The sequence below is a fragment of the Miscanthus floridulus genome, chromosome 1, assembly GCF_019320115.1.
Source record: "Miscanthus floridulus cultivar M001 chromosome 1, ASM1932011v1, whole genome shotgun sequence".
In the NCBI taxonomy this organism is placed as follows: Eukaryota; Viridiplantae; Streptophyta; class Magnoliopsida; order Poales; family Poaceae; genus Miscanthus; species Miscanthus floridulus.
Window position 1 is genome coordinate 196,619,313 of NC_089580.1, and position 19,407 is coordinate 196,638,719.

Genomic DNA, 19,407 nt, shown 5'->3' on the forward strand with positions numbered 1-19,407 from the left:
TATGTTTAAAGTGTTTTATCTTTCTTTTTTTATGTTGAAAGTTTTACATCTGAATATTTTAAAAGTAGATCGGATATTGCACATGGGATGCGCGTGGGGAAGGGAGGGGCACGAGCGGTTCCCGTGCAAGCACACGGCCTGGCCCCGGCGTGGCCGCGAGACGCAAGCAACGTCCGGCCAGGGTGGGCCCATGCGTGGACGTGGAAAAACGGACTGCAGCCACGGGCGTCTGCCGTTCTATAAAAACTAAACTATCGGCGTAAACAGAGTGATTTGAGCATGTGACCCGTATTATGTTTTAAAAAAAGAAATATAAAGCATTTTGAACAATGATCAATGATGCCAATGTTATCATTCAGGTTTTGTCTCCATTTAGTATCACTTTGGCCTCATCGAAAGGCTTCCATTTTTGCGTAAAATAAACTCCGTTATGACAAGTTTTCTCATGCGTGCAAGCAAAATAAAGCAAGCATTCCCGTCTTCCCTTGCTCTCTAAGTAAAACAAAAGAAAACATGAAAATAAATAAAAGAAGACAAGGCAACATTCACCAAATATTAAAATCCACTAAAAGTTGTAACCCGTATTCTGAAAATCGCAAGTGTCATGTCACTCGCTAGCATTCCCCTTCGTTCGTTTATGACGACCTTAACCTGATATGCCCACATATATAGTCAAAACAAGTCTTACAATAATTAATGGAGATAGTATATACTCCCTCCGTGCAATTCTAGCACAGTGTCATAATTTAGTATCCTAAATTCGATTAATTATAGATAAAAAAAATATCAATATTTATGATATCAAATAAGTATCATTAGATTAATTACGAAATGTATTATCATAATAAATTATTTTGAAGCCGTAAATGTGAATAGTATTCACTAGAAATTTGATCAAACGTGAACTATTTTTATTGGCACACAACCTGTAGTTGCATTCTTTTCTAGACAGATGAAGTATAAATTATCGCCTGAAAGGGAAACATATTAGTTATACTCTCTTGGAACTAGTCTCGTTTATAAAACACAATTTGACATGACACAGCCTCTCAAAATCATATTCTAGCCATTCATTTATTTATTATATTGTTTGTTATTGTAAACATATCAATTAGGAATCTAACCGTATCAAATTTATATTATAATAGTTAATTCTTAATAAATTATTGATTAAAGATTGTAAAACTTAAATCTCGAGAGTAAAGTGGAGGAACTATGCCTTGTATTTCCTATTCCCTTCGTCCAGGAGTGCAAGGGGTACTTTGACAAACAAAAAGGCATATAAAATGGAATTTGACCATTAATCTGTCATACAATATATTTTCAATTTTTAAAATACAATATAATCTCGAAGTCAATTGAATATAAATCTAATAATATAAGTTGTGCCCTAAACTTATATGTAATTTGAGTAATTGTTGGTTAAAATTGGTCTTTTCTCCGCTCAAAGTATGTCTTATATTCCTGGATGGATGGAGTATCTCATCTCATATTATAAACTTCTCAATATCACAAAATAAGCTCATACCCATTTTGTTGCTTTACGAAAAATTGTTTTAGAATCACATACTGTATTTTATTATTACCATTGCTGCAATTTATGTTGCACATTTCTAGCAAATTATCGATGATATTTAGGGCCTGTTTGGTAACCTCCGCAGGAGTCATACCAAATATTTTGTAGGAGTCATTTTTCACTCGAAACAGAGAAGCCAGAGCCGTTTTGGAGAGCCATAAATTGTGGCCCGCCTCCTCCGGAGGAGCTCTTTAGGAGGAGCCTAGCCAAACACTCAGTTGTTAGTACATTGTCCCACGTTAATTAAAAAAGATAAATTCATTTTTTAAGGAGAAGAATATTTCCAAGTGGCATCCAAAGGCAATTTATTAGCTGTGGCGGAGCCACAGGGTATGTCGGGTATGCACCGGCATATCCTGCAAAACCGGTGGCAAGTAGTATATATATTCTATATAATATAGTGTATACGCTATATTTATAAAAAAGAAAAATAAAAAAGCATACCTGGACACCATCGCTTGATGACGGGAGGCCCATGTAACGCGACCCACTCGGCAAGTGAACCCATACGGTATGCACGCTCTGAGTCTCCAACTCTGTACATGACATTTCAGTTTCCTAATTTGAGTACGGAGCCACGGAGGAACACACCGCCTGCGCCTGACGCCCTGACCAGGTGAGTCGAGTCGGTGCCGCCCTGCCCCTAGTGCCTGCCAGCTGCCGCCCTCCGCCCTGCTCTGAATTGGAGGATCGTCGTCTATTTCTCGTGCGTCTCGTCTGCAATATTTACAATAATTTAACATTTACTCTTCGGGGTTTTTATAGAAAATTATTGTTTAGCCTTTTGAATGGTTGTCTAGTCACTTTCGTTGAGCAAGATATTTTTTTAAGTTGATAAAAATGATATAGTCAAGACATTCATGTCCCTTCGTAAGCGTTGAATAAACCAGTGAGAAAAATAACATTTTAAGTCTCTGGTACTATTTTATGTCTATATTTGAACTATTTATATTGTATTTAGTGGATGGTCTGAATCTAATTCTTGAATTTATCGAATCACACTGTAAAATTTATAATTATTATCGAATTACTAAAATAAATTTATCGAAATATATATGAAAATGATTACCCTACCCTAAAATCCTAATTCGCCGCTGATTATTAGACAGAATAAAATGATGGCCCGTCTTGGAACTTGGAAAGCTTATCCAAAACTTCCTGCCAAAAAAGGCCCAAAATTATCCCGTCAGGAGAGGGCCTTGGGAAAAAAAAAAAAAATCATCCGCGACAGCAGAAGCCGACGCGCAGAGCAACAGAGCACACGCACGCCAGACTAGCGAGCGCAGCCCAGGAGAAATAATGGCCACGGCGACGGCCCTCTCCCTCAGCGGCGGCGGCGGCGGCACTCCCCTGCTCCACGGGCACGCGGCCTTGGCCTCGGGACGGTGCTGCGCGTTCCCGCGCTCGCGGTGGAGGACGCCGCGCCTATCGGCCTCCCGCGCGGACGACTCCTCGCCGGCGCCGTTCGAGATGACGGTGGAGGGCGCGTTGAAGCTGCTCGGCGTCGCCGAGGGCGCGTCCTTCGACGAAATCCTGCGCGCCAAGAATTCCGTCCTCGCCTCCTGCAAGGACGACCAGGACGCCGTCGCCCAGGTCCCCGAGACTCTCCCTCCCCCCACTCGTTTGTTCTTCCGTCCGCGCCCGCCTTTTGTTGTGCTCAGCCGCTAGGGGAATAAGGCGATTCTTTATTGCATCCTTGGTACCTCCGATTGAAGTTGCTAATTTAGTATTAACTTATTAAGAAGCCGCCTGGAGCATTCGGGAATGTGTGAAACGATGGGGATTGTTGCCATATATTCTACCTAGTACTTTCCAAACGCAGAAGCAAAATTTGTTTATGAAAGCAATTCGTACTACAGTGGAGGTAAAGGATGATGAATTTATCTAGCTCATTAGGTTGGTGATGGACTGGCTGTTCATTGGTTCGTGCGTTTTGGATGTGCGATGCATCATGCGTGATATCTAGAAGGGCTATGCAGTGGGTTAGCTTAACCCTTAAAGAGGTATTGATCTTTGCATATCCATGGTGGAGATGATCTCACGGTCATATATGAATTGCCATATTCTGAGGTAGTAGCCTGTTCCGTAGGAGTAGGAAACGGAGTATAAAAAATTTGGGAACTTTGTTTTCGCATGTTCCTAGTGCTCAATTTTTTTATGCTATCTTACTGTTATTTTATGACATTTATTTATAGTCTTTCTTGTTCCAATAAACTGGCTCTATTTCCTTCTTGTTTTCTTCTTCAAGTCGTACTCTTGATAACTACACTTGCTTGTGTCTGTTCCTCAGATCCTTCCCTGATTTCTGAACTGTCTATTTCGAGACAGTTTTACAAGTAGTTACGGCTGTTTCTCAAATGAACAGTCATCCAATCTCATACGCATCTCTGGTGCCATATTTGACTCCCATTTCCTTCTTCATTTCAGGTCGAAGCAGCCTATGACATGTTGCTTATGCAGAGCTTATCACAGCGGAGGGCTGGAAAGGTTGCTAATAACAGCATCCGCTATGCTGATGTTAAACCTATAAAGAGTGCAGGAGCTGGGACAGTCCCAAAGTGGATGCAGGCAACAATGAAGAATGCACCTATTACATTCGAGACTCCATCTTCGAGCAGCTTGGGCATCCAGTCATGTGTTTATGGTGCACTAATGGTTTTCACCTATGCTAGTGGAAGCTCGACGTCTTTGCCATCTGCGTACACTAGCCCTGATGTGCCAGGTTTTATCCTAGCAACAGGATTTGGTGCATCACTGTACTTCCTGGCAAAGAAAAATATGAACTTAGGTAAATTGATCCACCACTTTTATCCTATAGCTATGTTATCCAGTGCTTTATGTTGGTACATTTGGGCATCTGTTTTGGAACCTATACGCCACTGTTTTTAAACCTGCACAATTCCTATTGTAGAAGCATAAGAATGTTTCTCTAAAGTTGAAGCTGCAAGGGTTCCTAATTCATATCAACTGTGACAGTCAGTCACATCATTCACCTTTTTTGCCAATACCCGGATGCAATACTTGTGTAGCCCAGCGTAAAGTTGTGCATTGTTCATCATATATGGAACCTATATTACCTCTTGCTTTCTGAAGCAGTTTTGTCGTGGTAGTTTTCATACAAACTAATACTGCCTATCAAGCATTTAATTTATTGGAGACATTTTGTTCTGATATAGTAACAAAACACAGAGATTCTACCACAGTACTACTAAGAAAGGTGCCACTTAGATCCACCACTTAATCCTTGTTGGCTATAGCGGTGATTAAGAGGAGATTGCTCGCATCAGGTTATATAATTGACAAAAGGGTGCTATTCCTATCATAATTCAATGCTAGTCTGTCCCATGCGATGTCATCCTTTTGGATAAGGTGTGCGGTTTTCCCAAGATATACACAGGTAACCAAGTCAAACAGGCGGCATTATCCTTGTGTGTGTCCCTAGTTTTGGGTGACAGTGAGATTTGGTTCAAAGAGATATGGGCTCCTGATGAAAATAAAAGTTAGCTAATCTTAATGGTGCACATAGTATTAGCCCATCAGAAACATATACAGATATTCAGTTACTGTAATAGAAAGTATGTCAGATTTTTGGTAAACAGAACTATACATGTCTGCAATAATCCTTTAGCACCTTGGCACTATAGTCCTTTGAATATTTGATCTCACAGCCATTTAATGTTACTGTACTCTGGAGTTGATTATGAATTGCATGTGTAGATAGAGTGCTGACAGTGGGTGAGCATGTGGGTTTCGCTGGCTTATAAGTCCAGAAACCCCCTACCGCCTTTTGTGCCTATTATGACATTGTTTGCTTATGAGAGGAAATCTTGTTCAACATTTAGGTTAATGCTGCTCTTCTACCAATCTTCATGTGTACATTTAGCATGCAATCAACACTTTCTGTGGTCCTGTATCCAGGTAAGGCTGCATTGATCACTGTCGGGGGATTTGCAGCTGGTGCAACTGTCGGATCTGCAGTGGAGAATTTCCTGCAGGTTGATATCGTGCCCTTTCTAGGCATCCACTCCCCCACCATCGTTTTCAGTGAATTTATTCTGTTCTCCCAATTGTTGGTATCACTGTTTGTTAGGTAGGATCTGAAATCAAGCTGTCCACTTGGCATGTAATTAACTGAAATGGATCGTGTTCAAATTTCAAAAGGGTCAGGGAAATGCTTATTTTCCGCTCAAGATGAAAGTAGCAGCTGTGTATAGCAAACAATACATGGACATCTGTGTCCCTTATAAAGATCACCTGTATCTAGTTCTCTCAAGCTCGATCTCAATCTTTCTGAAAGAAGCTTGTATGGGTTGCAGACTTGCAGAATGATTTCTTGGATTAATACTCTGGAGTCTGGAATGTACTGATTCCTGGCTGGAGACCTTAGCCATTGGGCAGCCCCTTTACATGAGCTTTGTATACACAGTTTCCGCTCTGTTGTCTTTCAAATTAAGGCGAGTTTATCAGGTTTGCTGCCCTCCGAGAATGGCTCCAAGTCACATGACTCGAGTTCCTCGTGCATCGACCTTTGTGGGCTTATGTTAAACTACAACCTGCTGCATACAACGTGCAAACTTTTTTTTTTCTTTTTGAAACGTTGCATACAACGTACATTACACACACTCAGCATAATCAGTAGCATCTTAACCTCTAGTTTTCTTTGTCAAATGTTATTGTTTTTTCCACATATACACAGCCTATAAGGAACCTCTTTACCTCTATTTTTTATAAGGAACATCTATTGACTTTGGATTGAGCTGATCCTAATCTTGTGGATCACTGTCCCATGAGATAGCAAAGCCCGATTCCGTCAGCAAAACAGCTTCACTTATGGCTATCCCTTTGCACTGGTGTCGTGTGCCGACCTGCCAGGCTGCCATGAGCCATCAGGGTCACAAAATCGGTGGGCACCGTGTGATTGTTCCTTAAATGTCAAATCACTGACGCTGCTACCTGTTCTCGGCGAAATCACGAACCGGATCAACCTATGAACGGGCAAGCCACGCGTCCAGATCTTCCCTTAAAAAATTGTCAAGAAAAAATAAAACCCTGCAGCTCAGTACCTACTTTCATGAGAGCAACGTGCTGCTACAAGACATCATCAAAAGTTTTGATCGGAACTGGTCAAATCATGCGCGCCCAAACATTATCTTTAGCAGTGATGCTGCCAGCCTTCATATCAACACGAAAAAAGCGGGGATATGATGGACTATTAGGGAAAACATGTTCTGGACAATTTACAACCACCTGTTCTCTCAAGGATGAAGAGAAAAGGGATAAGAATAGAGAGAAGAAGAAAAAGAGAGAGGATTTGCGTCGCTAACAAATAATCTAATTTTTATACCTCGCTATCAGTACACTAATTACCAGGCGGAGTCTAGACAGTAGTTTTGCAAAGAGCAACAACACAGCAGGTATAACTGTAACGCTGCTTTTCATCTCCTGCAGATCTGCATTGTGCTCTTCCTTTCAAGAGTAGTAGCAACTTCAGTAGGTGCTGTTCAACTGTGCCGGAGCTGAGAAAGGTGCGAGGGATTTCGCGGGAAGGGTGACACCACCCCCTCGGATCGAAACAGAGAGGCTTTTGCTCCAGCTTGCTTTGCTCATGGCATTTGAATCCAGGAACACCACAACCACGGTTGTATCGTCGTGGAAATGCCTTCTCACACCTCGGTCGATCTTCTTGAGGTCTGAATATCTCATCTCCCTCTTCTTGGCAGCTTCTTGCATCGCGGCTTTCACTAGTCTCCGAGCTATTCCCTGGGGGGAAAGGAAATTACAGCTTCAGAGGAAGTGAATAAAAGAACACTAGAAAATGAACGATAGGCGAAAGAAGCTGACAGATCGACAGTTAGAAACTTGAAGGTATTACAATGCAAGGATGACTGGGTTATTTCACAAGAACAAACTAATTAAATACACTTTTCACAGGTACCAGGTATGCTTAAGCTTTGCAATCCAAATTAGGTAAATAGCTTGTATGCCAAGTTGTGAGTTACATCCACATTTTAATTGTCTGTTTTATTGCAACATTCCGGTTTCACTCGATTCATTCAACTTAGTATTTCAAAAGCTGAATCTGCGGTCTATTTTATATATTTCACTTACTGCACAAAAAATTGTCAAAGTATCAATTAAATTCGTTCTTTCAATCTAAGAGAATTGCTAATGCTATCCAATAAAAGCACAACATAACTCAGGATAGATTCATCAAAGACCCAATTAGACGGAACAGTATTAAGCCTCGAAAGAAAAATGGACTTCAACTCATAGAAATTGTAGCACAAGAGAAGAAAACATACATTACGGGGACTACTTTGGACAAGGTCAACTGCTTCCTGATTGCTGAGGTGCTCCCATAGACCATCAGAAGCAAATATAACAAACCGATCGTTTGGCTGTATTCGATGTTCAGTAATTTGAGGTTCAGAACTAAGAATCGGCTTCTGGAAGCTTTCTCGAAGCCGAAACTTGCTATGAAGAGGTTCTCTGTTATACTCTGGTTTCTTTAGATACACATCTCCAATAGATCTTGAGATCTGCAGATATGACCCCACCTCATAAGTAATATCATAGAAAGTATATTGGCAGGACTACATGAATAAGAACCAACAATAGAACCTGAGGGTGCAAGCTAGTTTGATGGTTTTGTGAATGAAGAAATAAAACAATAGCAGCACTAAATACATCGTTTTCTCCTGTTTATGGTTGGTGCACTAACCTTTCACTAAAGTGAAAGCCTGGACAATGAGGGTTAAGGGGGAGGACAGATAGTATTAGTGAGTGGCATAATATATTGAACCACAAGTTACATCTTACCATCCGCATAAATTTTGAGATATATGACAAGTATCACACTGATTATTGACAGCTGATGATGGACCCTATGATGACATAACTATAAAGCATGCAGACAACTTTAGCTCTAGGAATGAGAACTTACCTGATACCTAACTTATGAGATATAATGCATATATAAAAGTCATTATTAGTTCCCCACAAAGAGGAAAGTGGGATTATGATGAGAGCAACAGATGACGTCAAAAGTTCAAAAAAATTCAAAGATTAATTGGCTAGACGTGTGTACATCAAAGAGTGAAAAATTAGCAACCTGATCTAGGGTACAGATTTTTGTCTACCTGGATGATACCCTTCACTCGCCAAACATTGTGTTTGAGAACCACAATATGTGGATCATCAGGATGTGATGCTTGCAGCTCTTGTCTAACTTCCTCATGGCACGCATTGTGCTCCGATGACAACTGCATGGCCACAACCTCTCCAGTTGCCTTAACAAGCCTTCCAAGAACTGCACGTGAGTCGCCCAGGTTTGCAACATAGAGTGTCCCAGAACAGATTACACCAACAAGGCAGCAGGAGCCTACTGAAGCAATCTGAGGCTTCATAGACCATTCCTTGCTTACTAGAGAAAGAAAGCCCTCCTCAGTTGCTTGGAAAGCTTTCCGGATCACGTCCGCTGACACACACTTGTGCTCAGTTGCAAATTCTGGAAAAAACTAAATAGTTTTAGTACACTGAACAGATTAAGAAAACTAAGAATAAGTAATGTAACACACTCGAGTCAAGACAGTACCAGAACCAAGCTAGATAATTAAATAAATCGGTGTTTCATTTTTCTGGGATAACCATAATACAACTCCAACAGCCATCCAATATCCGATCATCATATGCATGTTTACCAATCAGATCTACCAAACCAATTATCATTTTTATTCTGAAGGCAATAAGTACAAATGCACTTTTTGAGACAGTCAGCATCATCATCATGCTAATAGTCACAGAAATGCAACCCATAATCGAAGCAACACAGAAAAAGTTGGGAATTGATCATTGCTTCATCGTCAGTACTTCTAAAATTAAGCAGCCAAAAAAAAAGAGGAATCATCAATCAGCAGTAACTGTCACATATCGAGAGTCCTTACTCCTGAGATGGTTGAAGAGGTGGTCATTGATGAACCGGGACGTCTCCGGGCCGCCATGGCCATCATAGACGCCCACGAAGGTACCCTGCGGGCCGGGGTCAGCGAGGGAGAGCGATCCGGACTCCACTTGGCTCTGGTCCTCGAGCAGCTGGTTGGCCTGCACCACGGCCATGGAGAACTCCCCAGTGACGAGCTGGCCGGCGTCCTTGTACCAGAGGAGACCGTCCTGCCGGCCGGCGGCGTCGGAGCCCTTGCCCCGGTGCCCGGCACGAGATCGCGGACCCCAGCAGGAGCTGAAGTAGTCCATCACCGCGGCCAGCATCCCTCATCTCATCGCCCTCCCCTCCACGCGGTTTCTTGACGGCATCCTCAAGGGAAGGGACCCAGCTCGCGCTTATAGTCTTATCTCCACCGCCCTTTCAGCCTCTTCCTTCCTCCCCTGCGCAACTGAAACAACAGATGCAGTCAAATCAAAGCGAGTTAAAAAAAGTCAATAATTTTTGTGCGCGCGTGAGCTGGTGGATCGTATGCTGGGATCAAAGGAAACTTGCGGCCAACTCATTATCTCGTATGCATCAAGCGTCGTCCAGTGTAGGCAGCAGAAACAGATCAAGAAGCTCAACAATAGGAGCTAAAGAGTACGCGATTACTCCAGTGGTGGACGGACAGTTTGGCAATGGTGGGCGGATGAGGAGGGAGACGAAAAAGGGGCTCACCTTTTCCCTGAGAACTCCCCTGTCGAGTTCGTGCTCGGATTCCTGGAATCCACCGAGCAGGTGCCTCAGATCTGGTGAGCAATCAAAGCCCGGGCACGCCAACAGCAAGGATTAGTTGGACTGGCGGCAGCTCTCCGGGATCAAAGAGAATCAAGCTAAGAAGCTGGATAAAAATTTCTCCTTTTGCCCCCCTTGAGCTCTCTCTCTCTCTCTCTTTCACTCTCTCCCGGCAGGCGGCAGGCAGCTCTGCCCAATCTATATGTTGAGGAGCCCCAGCTCGGAGGTCTCTCCTCTCTGATGCAGAGACTAGTATGCGCCCAGGTGAGCACGCGCGCAAATCCAAGAAGACAAAAAAACCCCAATAAAAGAAGAGGGGTGTGTGTGTGTGGAGCAACAAGAGAAGGAGGAGGGGAGGGGAGGGGAGGGGGTGGTCAGAGCCAGCAAGGCAGGGCGCAGGGATGGGCTCTATCAATTCTAGGCCTTGTTTAGATCGTCGTTAGGAATCAGTATTCGACACTGCAACACTTTCGTTTGTATTTGATAATTATTGTCTAATTATGGTCTAACTAGGCTTAAAAGATTCGTCTCGTAATTTACGATCAAACTGTATAATTAGTTATTTTTTTTATCTACATTTAATACTCCATACATGTGTCCAAAGATTTGATGTAATAAAGAGAGAGTGAAAAAATTTGGAATCTAAATAAGGCCCTAATTTGTGTGTGACTCCCCTACTGGTGGTGGCGGAGGGCCTTTGTTCGGTCCCTAAAATCAGTTTCCACGTTGGCAGCTTGTTCGTTTGCTTGTAAATAATTAGAATAGTATTTTTCTTTTACGTAAAACTAGTTAGCAGTAATAATTTATCATCGTTTATGATCGTATCAGCAGCACAGGTAAATAGACTGTGGATTCGCCCACTGCAACAAAAGCACCTTTTTTTAATGCCCTTCTTATTGTGATGGTGCTGGGAGTAATGCCCTTCTTATTTCTGCACTGCCATAATAATACTCCTACATTCACGGCCCCTCTTTTAACAGATATTGCAGAAAATCAGATGCGGGGCAACTTTATCAATTTCATAGGCTCTTTTAACAAACACTGCAGAAAATCAGATGCATTCCAACATAGTTCAAGGTAAGCTTGTATTCCAAAAATGGGTCTTTCTTTCGCTTGTCACATTTCTTGGATCCTTCTGGTTTTTTATAAGTTAGCCAAAAAAAAAGTTGTAACCGATATAAACGGTACATATATTAAGTATCCGACCACTAGAGATATAAAAGGCTCATGAGCTAGCTCCGCAACTATTGCAGCTTAAGAGAGAAAAAACTAAATAGACCATTAAGATATTTCTGTTCTACTATTTACAAGGGTACAAACAACTTGAGAGTATCTTCAGATGATATGTTGTTTCTCTGAGCATTAGGTCAAAGGGTTGCTTTCTGTAGTACGATGCTATCGATTATATTTGAAAAAACTTTCCTTACACATGTTAGAAGGGCAAATGGGTGGTTCCTCTTTTAGCATGACAAGAAATTTCATAGGCTCTAATAATTAGGTTAAAGGGTTGCTTTCTATACTATGATACTATGATGATACCGCCACCATTGGCAATATTTCAAAAACTTGCTCACATATTTCAGAACGGCAAGTGGGTGGATCCATCTTTTTTAGCAAACAACAAATCGCACAGGCTCCAAAACACTCATCGTCACAACTGAACGATCCCGTGTCATTTCAGGGCACTTGCTGCTGTAAAAAGAGAGCTAGCTTGCCGGGCTATGGTTATTAAGCATCGGATTATTATTGGAATGCATAGGAATGATAAGAATGAACCGGGAGATGCCAAACAACATGACCAGGGCGCGTACGCAATGGTGACTCGCTCCGGACAGGATAGGGCCGGGGGGGCCTTTGGACGGGTCAGACAGAGGTGTGTGCGCTGCGGTCCCTATCGCGTTCCTTTGTACTACTACCCCTACCCGTTCTCAGTTGTTTGTTGGAAAAACTTTCTCGCTGAAAAACAAGCCTGAAAATCATTCGCGAGCTGAGCTGAGTGAGCGAGTGAGTGAGTGAGTGGTTGCACTCACTAGCACGGTAGTCGTAGCGCAGCGCTCCGCATTCACAGCTTCATGCGCCCTGCATGATGACCTGCCCTGCCCTGCCCAGATTCCACTTCCAGGGCCGGCCGTAGCAATGCCTCGTCAGCTGTTACTATCGTGCACGGCAGTGTTCCAAAGAGCAGGTTCTTTGTTCGTTGTCGTAGCTGCAGATGCACGTAGCAGACTGCAGATACATTTCTGAAGACTAGTTTCGGGAACAGAAGAAACCGATTCGCCGTCTTGTAGACGACGCAATTCGCTTGGTCGATCTGCTGAGAAGATGAGAAGAAGATGAGACGGGCAGAGGGGGACGTAGATGGGTAGATGGAGGAGCAAACTTGGGCAGCACCAGCACGAGTGGCGTTCCGTTTCCGGGGCGGCCATTGTTAGCTTAGATCTGGGGATCGTGACGTGCCAGTGACATGTTTTCTGTTACCTCCAACTAAAGATGGAATGATGGTGTTTGCAGAAAAGTGTAGAAGCGAGATGGCCGCCATTATTCGCGGAAAACAACAAGCTGTGCTCTCGGGGGCGGCAACGCGTCATAATCAGATGTGCGTGTATACGCGACCCCATTGCACGGCGCGCATGTCGTTTAGCCACTGAAATCAGCGTAAGGCAGTGTAGTTTTTTCCCCCTAGTTTCATATGCGCGCTACTACAAATTACAGTCAATTGCTACCAACGACTACGTTTAAAATAAATAGTTGCTACCAATTATCAAAACGCAAAACATTAGTACAATTCACCATGACTTGTTCGTACCCTTTTTTCTTTGGAGAAGGACTTGTTCGTACCTGGAAGGGGTTTTATTTCAACCCATGTTTCCTAGAAATTTGCTGGAAGGCGTCGTCAATCGTCATGGGGAAAGCTGCTCTACAGTTTTCTTTTCTCTGAACCCCCTGTTCAGGCTTTGAGTCTTTGACAGCAGCTTGTGTTTGAGTGGATCAAGCCTCCAGCTTATCTAGAATTCAGGTCCGGAGAACGACGACGTATCACCCACTAATACAATCACAAAGGCCGCGTTTAGTTCATCGGCCGATTCGGCGCCGCCCAAAAAAGAGGTGTACTGTAGCTACAGTACTATTTTGTTTTTATTTGGTAATAATTGTCCAATCGTTAACTAGTTAGGCTCAAAATGTTCGTCTCGCAGAGTACAACCAAACTGTGTAATTAGTTTTTGATTTCGTCAACATTTAGTACTCCATGCATATACCGCAAGTTTGATGTGACGGGGAATCTTCTTTTTGCATAGTGTCAAATTCTGGAAATAGGGCAAACTAAACATGGCCAAAGTCAAAAACCAACCTTTCGTTGTCAAATCCGGTTGGAGTGGATCGAGCGCGACTAAAGATTGACGGGGTGGCGGCGATCGAGACGATTAGACGAAGGCCCGCACGCAGGCAGCAGTAAAGTAAAGGTAAATATAGTATAAAGCGCTCGATCGACGCGGCCACGACGCTGAGTTGCGTTGCGTGCGTCGGTCAGCACCGCGATGACACGCTCCCCCCCGCACCGGGGGCGGCGTACGTGCCGGTCTCGCCGGGGGTCAATGGAAAGGTTCCGGGGGAGAAAAAGAAAATGCGTGGGATTTGATGGCGAGAGAGACCAGATTGGGTCGTGACAGTGCGGGCCTAGTCCAGCCCCCACCCAGTTCTGCCCCCACCCCCACTCATGCATGCATGACAGCCCCCAACGCCCGGCACTAGTCCAACCCAGCTCGGCCTCTGGTCGACTCGTAGCCTCGTCTCGTGCTAGTGCTCGTGCTCGTGCATGCCGGCCCCAGCCGCGCCGGGCGAACGGACGGATGGCTGGCCTGGCCTAATCGCGCACCTAGCCGACTATTGCGCCTGTCGGACGCCCGGCCCGGGTGGGGGTCGGGGTGCCGCCGCGCCGCGCCGAGGTGCCTCTGCCTGCCGGGGTTGGTGGTGCTGGCGGCATTCCCTTTGGCTCCGCGCCAGCTAGTCCCCGCCCCGCGCAGCGCGCGCCGGCCAATCTCCGGTCCCCGTGCGCCCGCGACCGCGGGGTCGGACGGACCGGCACCGTGTCGTGTTTGCATGCACGGGGTGCCGTCCGTCGCCGGGACCGGCCCTTCGGGGCCGGGTGCTCGATCGATGATGCCCGGGTGCCCTACACCGGCTCCGGCTGCCGCCGCTACCGGCCACCGCGCCAGCCTGACCCGCGTCGCCGTCGACCAGTCATAACTCACGTACCGACGCACGTATAGGGCTCGCTCGTTCTCTCGTCCGTCCATGTAAAACGTGCGTCGCGCGACACAGCGACAGAGAAGCGCATGCGCTGCTCCGGTTTCTCGGCCGCTGGACCCGGCCGGCCGGCGGCCCGGCCCCAACCCCCACGACACAGGCCCCAGCCTGCGTCCCTCTGCTCGCGGCCGGCACCGGCCACGCGTGCCTGGCCTGTGGGCTGTGGCCTCGCTGTGACTTGTTGCCAGCAGGTGTCCTACACATTCACCTTGCCGTGCTACGCTGCCAGTGGCATAGATGGACGGATGCATGGGTCCTGCTGTCCTAGGCTCCTAGCGAGGGACGCCGGCCGAGGTGTAATGCAAGGCTGGACTGGACGACGCTGCAGAGAAACCAGCCGAGCACGCACTCCAACTATTGGGCAACAAAAGCAAGCTAGCCAAGGCAACCGCCTCCACGCGCTGCGGGGCCCCGACGGAGAGTAGCCGGGCCGTCCAATGCGTTTTCTGGGGGAAGGGGTGGACCACGCCCCGGCGGTTTTGTAAATTCCGATTACGATCACGTGCTCGGTCCGATTGCTTTGCTGCTAGATAGTGTCATCTCTTTCCCAAGCTTTCTGTGGTTGTTTGTTGCCTTGTTGGTGGCGAAATTGGCCATCCATTAGCCAATGCCACGCATGAAAGGTTATGTTTAGAACACCTCCTCATACTTCAGCTCCTCCTAACGCGAGTACTATAGCACACTATTGTTCGCGAATGAAGCTGTTTTTGTCTCATCATTTCTAAGGGGGCTACTTGGATAGTTGGATTCTTTGCTAGCTCCTATGTTGCCTTGCTAGGTGAGAAACCAGCTCCATGTCAGATGATGGGTCGAGGATTGGAGAAACCCTTACACGTTCTTGAAAGAAAAATGCGTTCGTAACCAACCCAATGATACTATGGGGCAGCGGGCTACGTGCTGAGTCATATCGATAGGTCTGGAAATGGAATAATGTACGTACACTACATAGGTCAGGGGTGACACCCTGAAGAGAGGCTGTCGCTGTGGGAGCACTGCTCGGAGGCATTTTCCACGAACCCCGCCGGCAGAGACGACGAGCATGGGTGTGTGGCTGGCATGGGTGATGCGTGCGAGGGGTGGACAAACCGATGGCACTACGCTGCCTTAGAGCCAGGGTAATAATACAGCCGGCTGGCTGGCCGTAAGGTTCTTTGCAGCTTTTTTTTAGTCCACTCATATAGTAGTTAGCTCTTTATAGTTAATATATGGCCCACTTGTCTTTTTCACAGACTTTCTTGGTTCTTGTGCCCAAACCGGCTGTAAGTTTACAGCCCGCTTCTCCTCTCTCTCCTCCTCTCTCTCCTCCACCTTAGCATTTAGTCGACTTACGGCCTGCTATCGTACTTGCTCTTACAGCATTGACCTACCCTACCAGCGCTAGCATAGGGTGGTGCTTGGCTTTGGCTAGTTGGCTCATTGGCTGCTTGCTGATAGCAGCTATACTACCAAAAAGGCGCATGACCATAGCACGGTGCCTTGCTACGTTGTCCATGATGCCAGCAGTCAGGCGCATGAGCATGGCCATTGCACGGTGCCTCGCCACGTTGTCCGTGAGGTCAGCACCGGGCCGGCAGCGCGGCGAGTCCGCGGTCCGCACCACACGCAATCGACCCGAGCCCCACCCAAATTGCGGAGAGGAAAGGTCACAGCACAGTGTTTCGGAGTATGCATGACTGGACAATTGTGGCCGGTCTCCGTTGACGACGGCGAGCGGGATTCCAAGTTTTTTCACTCTCTTCTCGTCCCATCAATTTTTAGCCGCTTATATAGAGTATTAAATATAGGTAAAAAAATAACTAATTACACAATTTAGTTGGAAATCACGAGATGAATCTTTTGAGCCTAGTTGATCCACGATTGAACAATATTTGCCAAATAAGACGAAAGTGGTACTATTCATCGGGTTCAAAAAATTTACAAAGTGAACAAGGCCCCATTGAAACTTTGAAAGTTAGGCTCTGTTTAGATACGAAAATTTTTGGCTTTTGGCTACGGTAGCACTTTCGTTTGTATTTGGCAAAAATTGTCCAATTATGGACTATTTAGGCTTAAAAGATTCGTCTCGCCAATTACGGGCAAACTGTGCAATTAGTTATTTTTTTACCTATATTTAATGCTCCATGCATGTGCCGTAAGATTTGATGTGACGGAGAATCTTGAAAAATTTTAGATTTTGGGTAGGATCTGAACAGGGGTCTTGTTTAGATTGAAACTTTTTTCAACTTGATGAATAGTACCACTTTCGTCTTATTTGGCAAATATTGTCCAATCGTGGACCAACTAGGCTCAAAAGATTCATCTCGTGATTTCCAACTAAATTGTGTAATTAGTTATTTTTTTTACCTACATTTAATACTCCATGCATGCGGCTAAAAATTGATGTGATGGAGAGAGTGAAAAAACTTGGAATTTGGAGGGGATCTAAACAAGGCCAGGGCCCCTGTACCAGTTTTTTTCTGGCTCAGGGTACGCAGACTGTCGCTGCAGCAGCCAAAACTATTCCCGTCATCCCGTGCGCACAGCTCTGGCATACTACAGTACTGTACAAGTGGTACGTGTAGTTGGGATCGGATTGCGGACTTCGGATCCGCACGCTGTTTTTTATCACGTGACTGGAATACGGGCAGTTTTAATTTGGAGAAAATTTGCTCGTTGCCATCAAAATCTATATTGCTTTCCTTATTGCCATAAAAATAATAGCTTTTTTTATCTGCCATCAATTTATGTTTTTTGTTTACTCAATTGCCATTACCATGAACAAGAGGTTCATTCTGTTAGCAATCTGTGGGACTGGATGGGAAAGACAATTTTACCCCTCCAAAAATTTTGTCCAAGAAATTCTTGGATGCTATTGATGTCCAGAACCATATATCAGATAAAATGATAGAAACATAGATATAACTGCAACATAAATATAATAGGAACATGACAGGCAACATTAAGACAACATATTTTGAACACAGTTAACATGACATTAGGCATACACTATATAGATGTTCATTGGTTCACCAAGCAAAGTAGCAGTTCATTGGTTCACAGACCAAGCAAAAGAGCAAGTTCAACCAGCCATCATTGTCCATATAATTCGCAACTAGGCTCATTCTCGCTAAGCAAAATAAGCAACCATAAGTTTGCAAAGCAAGCAAAATGAGGCAGTTGCACTACTTAACATCACATGATATGCATGAATTACAAATTAAGATCTAGAAATTTTCTCTTGCTTCTAGTGTGTGTAGTAAGGCTTTAGTTTAGAGGAGTCTTGCTTCTAGTCGCCATAGCTGGACTATCAGGTGGCACTGGAACCATCTTTTTCTTCTTCACTTGTGCCTTGGCCTTTCTTTTATCCCTTTTCTGTTCTGTAGGTGTGGATGTGGAAGGTGGTGGTGGTGTTTCACCTAAAGACATGAAAGGGTACTCAATGGCAAGCGGATCAGGTTAGTTTGAGCCACTTCCAGACCTGCATGTGAGAGAGCTTTACAATTTCAGAGGATAATATTGAGAATGTTGTGACCAGAAGATTAACTTTACAATTTTAGCGTATAATATTGAGAATACTATAATCAAGAACAGGAGTTTTACAATTTCAGCATACCCGAAAGAGTTTCCAGAACCTAAGCTAACTTAAGCACCTTGGCTTTAACACAAAAAAGATACATTTTTAAGAAAAACAAATCAGAATACAATATATGATGAGATCTGTAAAAGTGTACAGAGAAGGTCTGCATCTAAGCATATGTAAGGAAAATGCAAACTAGTTATGCATGTAAGCATATGTTGCTGAATTTCATTTGTACAAAAAATAATTAAAATTTTGGCTATAGGTAGAGTGTCAATTGATTTTGATGAAATTATAGCGTACTTATAAAAAGGTATTTATAGGTGGTTGTTCTAGAAAAAAACAATTTAAAAATAACTTTTAAAATTGGTGCTTTATCAGCAATGCTATATTAACAGACTAACATGATGAACCCATGTTGCTCAGTTAAGTGTTCTGAAAGGGCTTGGCTTAATAATATTCTGTGTGTACTAAAAGTACAGTGTAATTACTGTATGAATGATTTTGTGATAATCTGTACAGAGACATACCTAGAAGAAAACTACATTATTTTAGGTCCTGCTTGTGTTTCGAGTTACCACCGACGAGTAAATTTCTAGTATTGCGCGTCTGGCTCGGATGGTGTGCTTAGAGGACACGAGATTTATATTGGTTCGGGCAGAAAGTCCCTACGTCTAGTTCATTGTTGCTGCTCGTGTTACTGACACTGAAAGTTTGTAGTAGGGGTTACAAATGGGCGAGAGAGAAAAATGATCCCAAGTCTCTAGTGGAAGGAGTGAACGGGTGCTGAGAGCTCAATCACTGCTCAGCCGTGTGTTCATGTCGTGCTCTTGTGCGGATCTGGATCCGATCGGGTCTCGATGGGTCGATCGATCGGTCCCCTTCATGGGGCGCCCTGCTTTTCCTTTTATAGGCCAAGGAAAAGCGCGTGTTACAGCGGAGGAAAAGGAGAAGAACGAGATAGAGAAGAATGCTGCCAGGACCGCTAGGCCCTTCTTCTCCTTCATGCGGGTCCCACCGTTCCTGTAGACGTCAACAGGGACGACTCCACATCCCGGCCCTATTCGTCACTGACGCCATGCGCAGGCATCGTCTGCTGGTCATGGCATCCCATTACGTCCCAGCGGGCGTCGTGGTGAACTAACGCACCTGTCAACGTTCGTACGAGGGTTAGGCAGAATAGCACCGACACACGCGATGCTGTTCTTGATGTGAATCCTCAGGTATGGCCCGTCATGGCCACGGGTTACATCG

General features: G+C 44.7%; 2 protein-coding genes across 3 annotated transcripts; one reads left to right on the top strand and one right to left on the bottom strand.

The window, feature by feature from the left end:
• Window positions 1-2,799: 2,799 nt before the first annotated feature.
• On the top strand, window positions 2,800-6,023 carry LOC136449599 (protein CHAPERONE-LIKE PROTEIN OF POR1, chloroplastic-like). Its single transcript, XM_066449678.1, has 3 exons — window positions 2,800-3,169; window positions 4,004-4,364; window positions 5,495-6,023. The coding sequence occupies exons 1-3, from the start codon at window positions 2,876-2,878 to the stop codon at window positions 5,668-5,670; spliced, it is 831 nt and encodes a 276-aa protein (XP_066305775.1). The 5' UTR covers window positions 2,800-2,875; the 3' UTR covers window positions 5,671-6,023.
• Window positions 6,024-6,757: 734 nt separating this feature from the next.
• LOC136449594 (probable protein phosphatase 2C 28) lies at window positions 6,758-10,621 on the bottom strand. 2 transcript variants are annotated; one of them, XM_066449663.1, is made up of 5 exons: window positions 10,236-10,621; window positions 9,520-9,958; window positions 8,716-9,083; window positions 7,879-8,115; window positions 6,758-7,336 (listed from the first exon to the last, which is right to left on the bottom strand). In XM_066449663.1, exons 2-5 carry the CDS (start codon window positions 9,839-9,841, stop codon window positions 7,064-7,066), a joined length of 1,200 nt encoding a protein of 399 aa, XP_066305760.1. In that variant the 5' UTR covers window positions 9,842-9,958; window positions 10,236-10,621; the 3' UTR covers window positions 6,758-7,063. The 2 variants fall into 2 exon arrangements, with proteins under 2 accessions (XP_066305760.1, XP_066305750.1); XM_066449653.1 differs by having other exon boundaries at window positions 9,520-9,966.
• Window positions 10,622-19,407: the final 8,786 nt, after the last annotated feature.

Excerpts from the sequence above, each read along its gene's own strand:
- LOC136449594 (XM_066449663.1), bottom strand. The coding sequence starts at position 9,841 with ATGCTGGCCGCGGTGATGGACTACTTCAGCTCCTGCTGGGGTCCGCGA. Across the intron at positions 9,084-9,519 it reads CCTCTTCAACCATCTCAGGA|AATTTGCAACTGAGCACAAG; the intron begins GTAAGGACTCTC and ends AGTTTTTTCCAG. Across the intron at positions 7,337-7,878 it reads TCCAAAGTAGTCCCCGTAAT|GGAATAGCTCGGAGACTAGT; the intron begins GTATGTTTTCTT and ends CTTTCCCCCCAG.
- LOC136449599 (XM_066449678.1), top strand. The coding sequence starts at position 2,876 with ATGGCCACGGCGACGGCCCTCTCCCTCAGCGGCGGCGGCGGCGGCACT. Across the intron at positions 3,170-4,003 it reads ACCAGGACGCCGTCGCCCAG|GTCGAAGCAGCCTATGACAT; the intron begins GTCCCCGAGACT and ends TCTTCATTTCAG. Across the intron at positions 4,365-5,494 it reads AAAGAAAAATATGAACTTAG|GTAAGGCTGCATTGATCACT; the intron begins GTAAATTGATCC and ends TCCTGTATCCAG.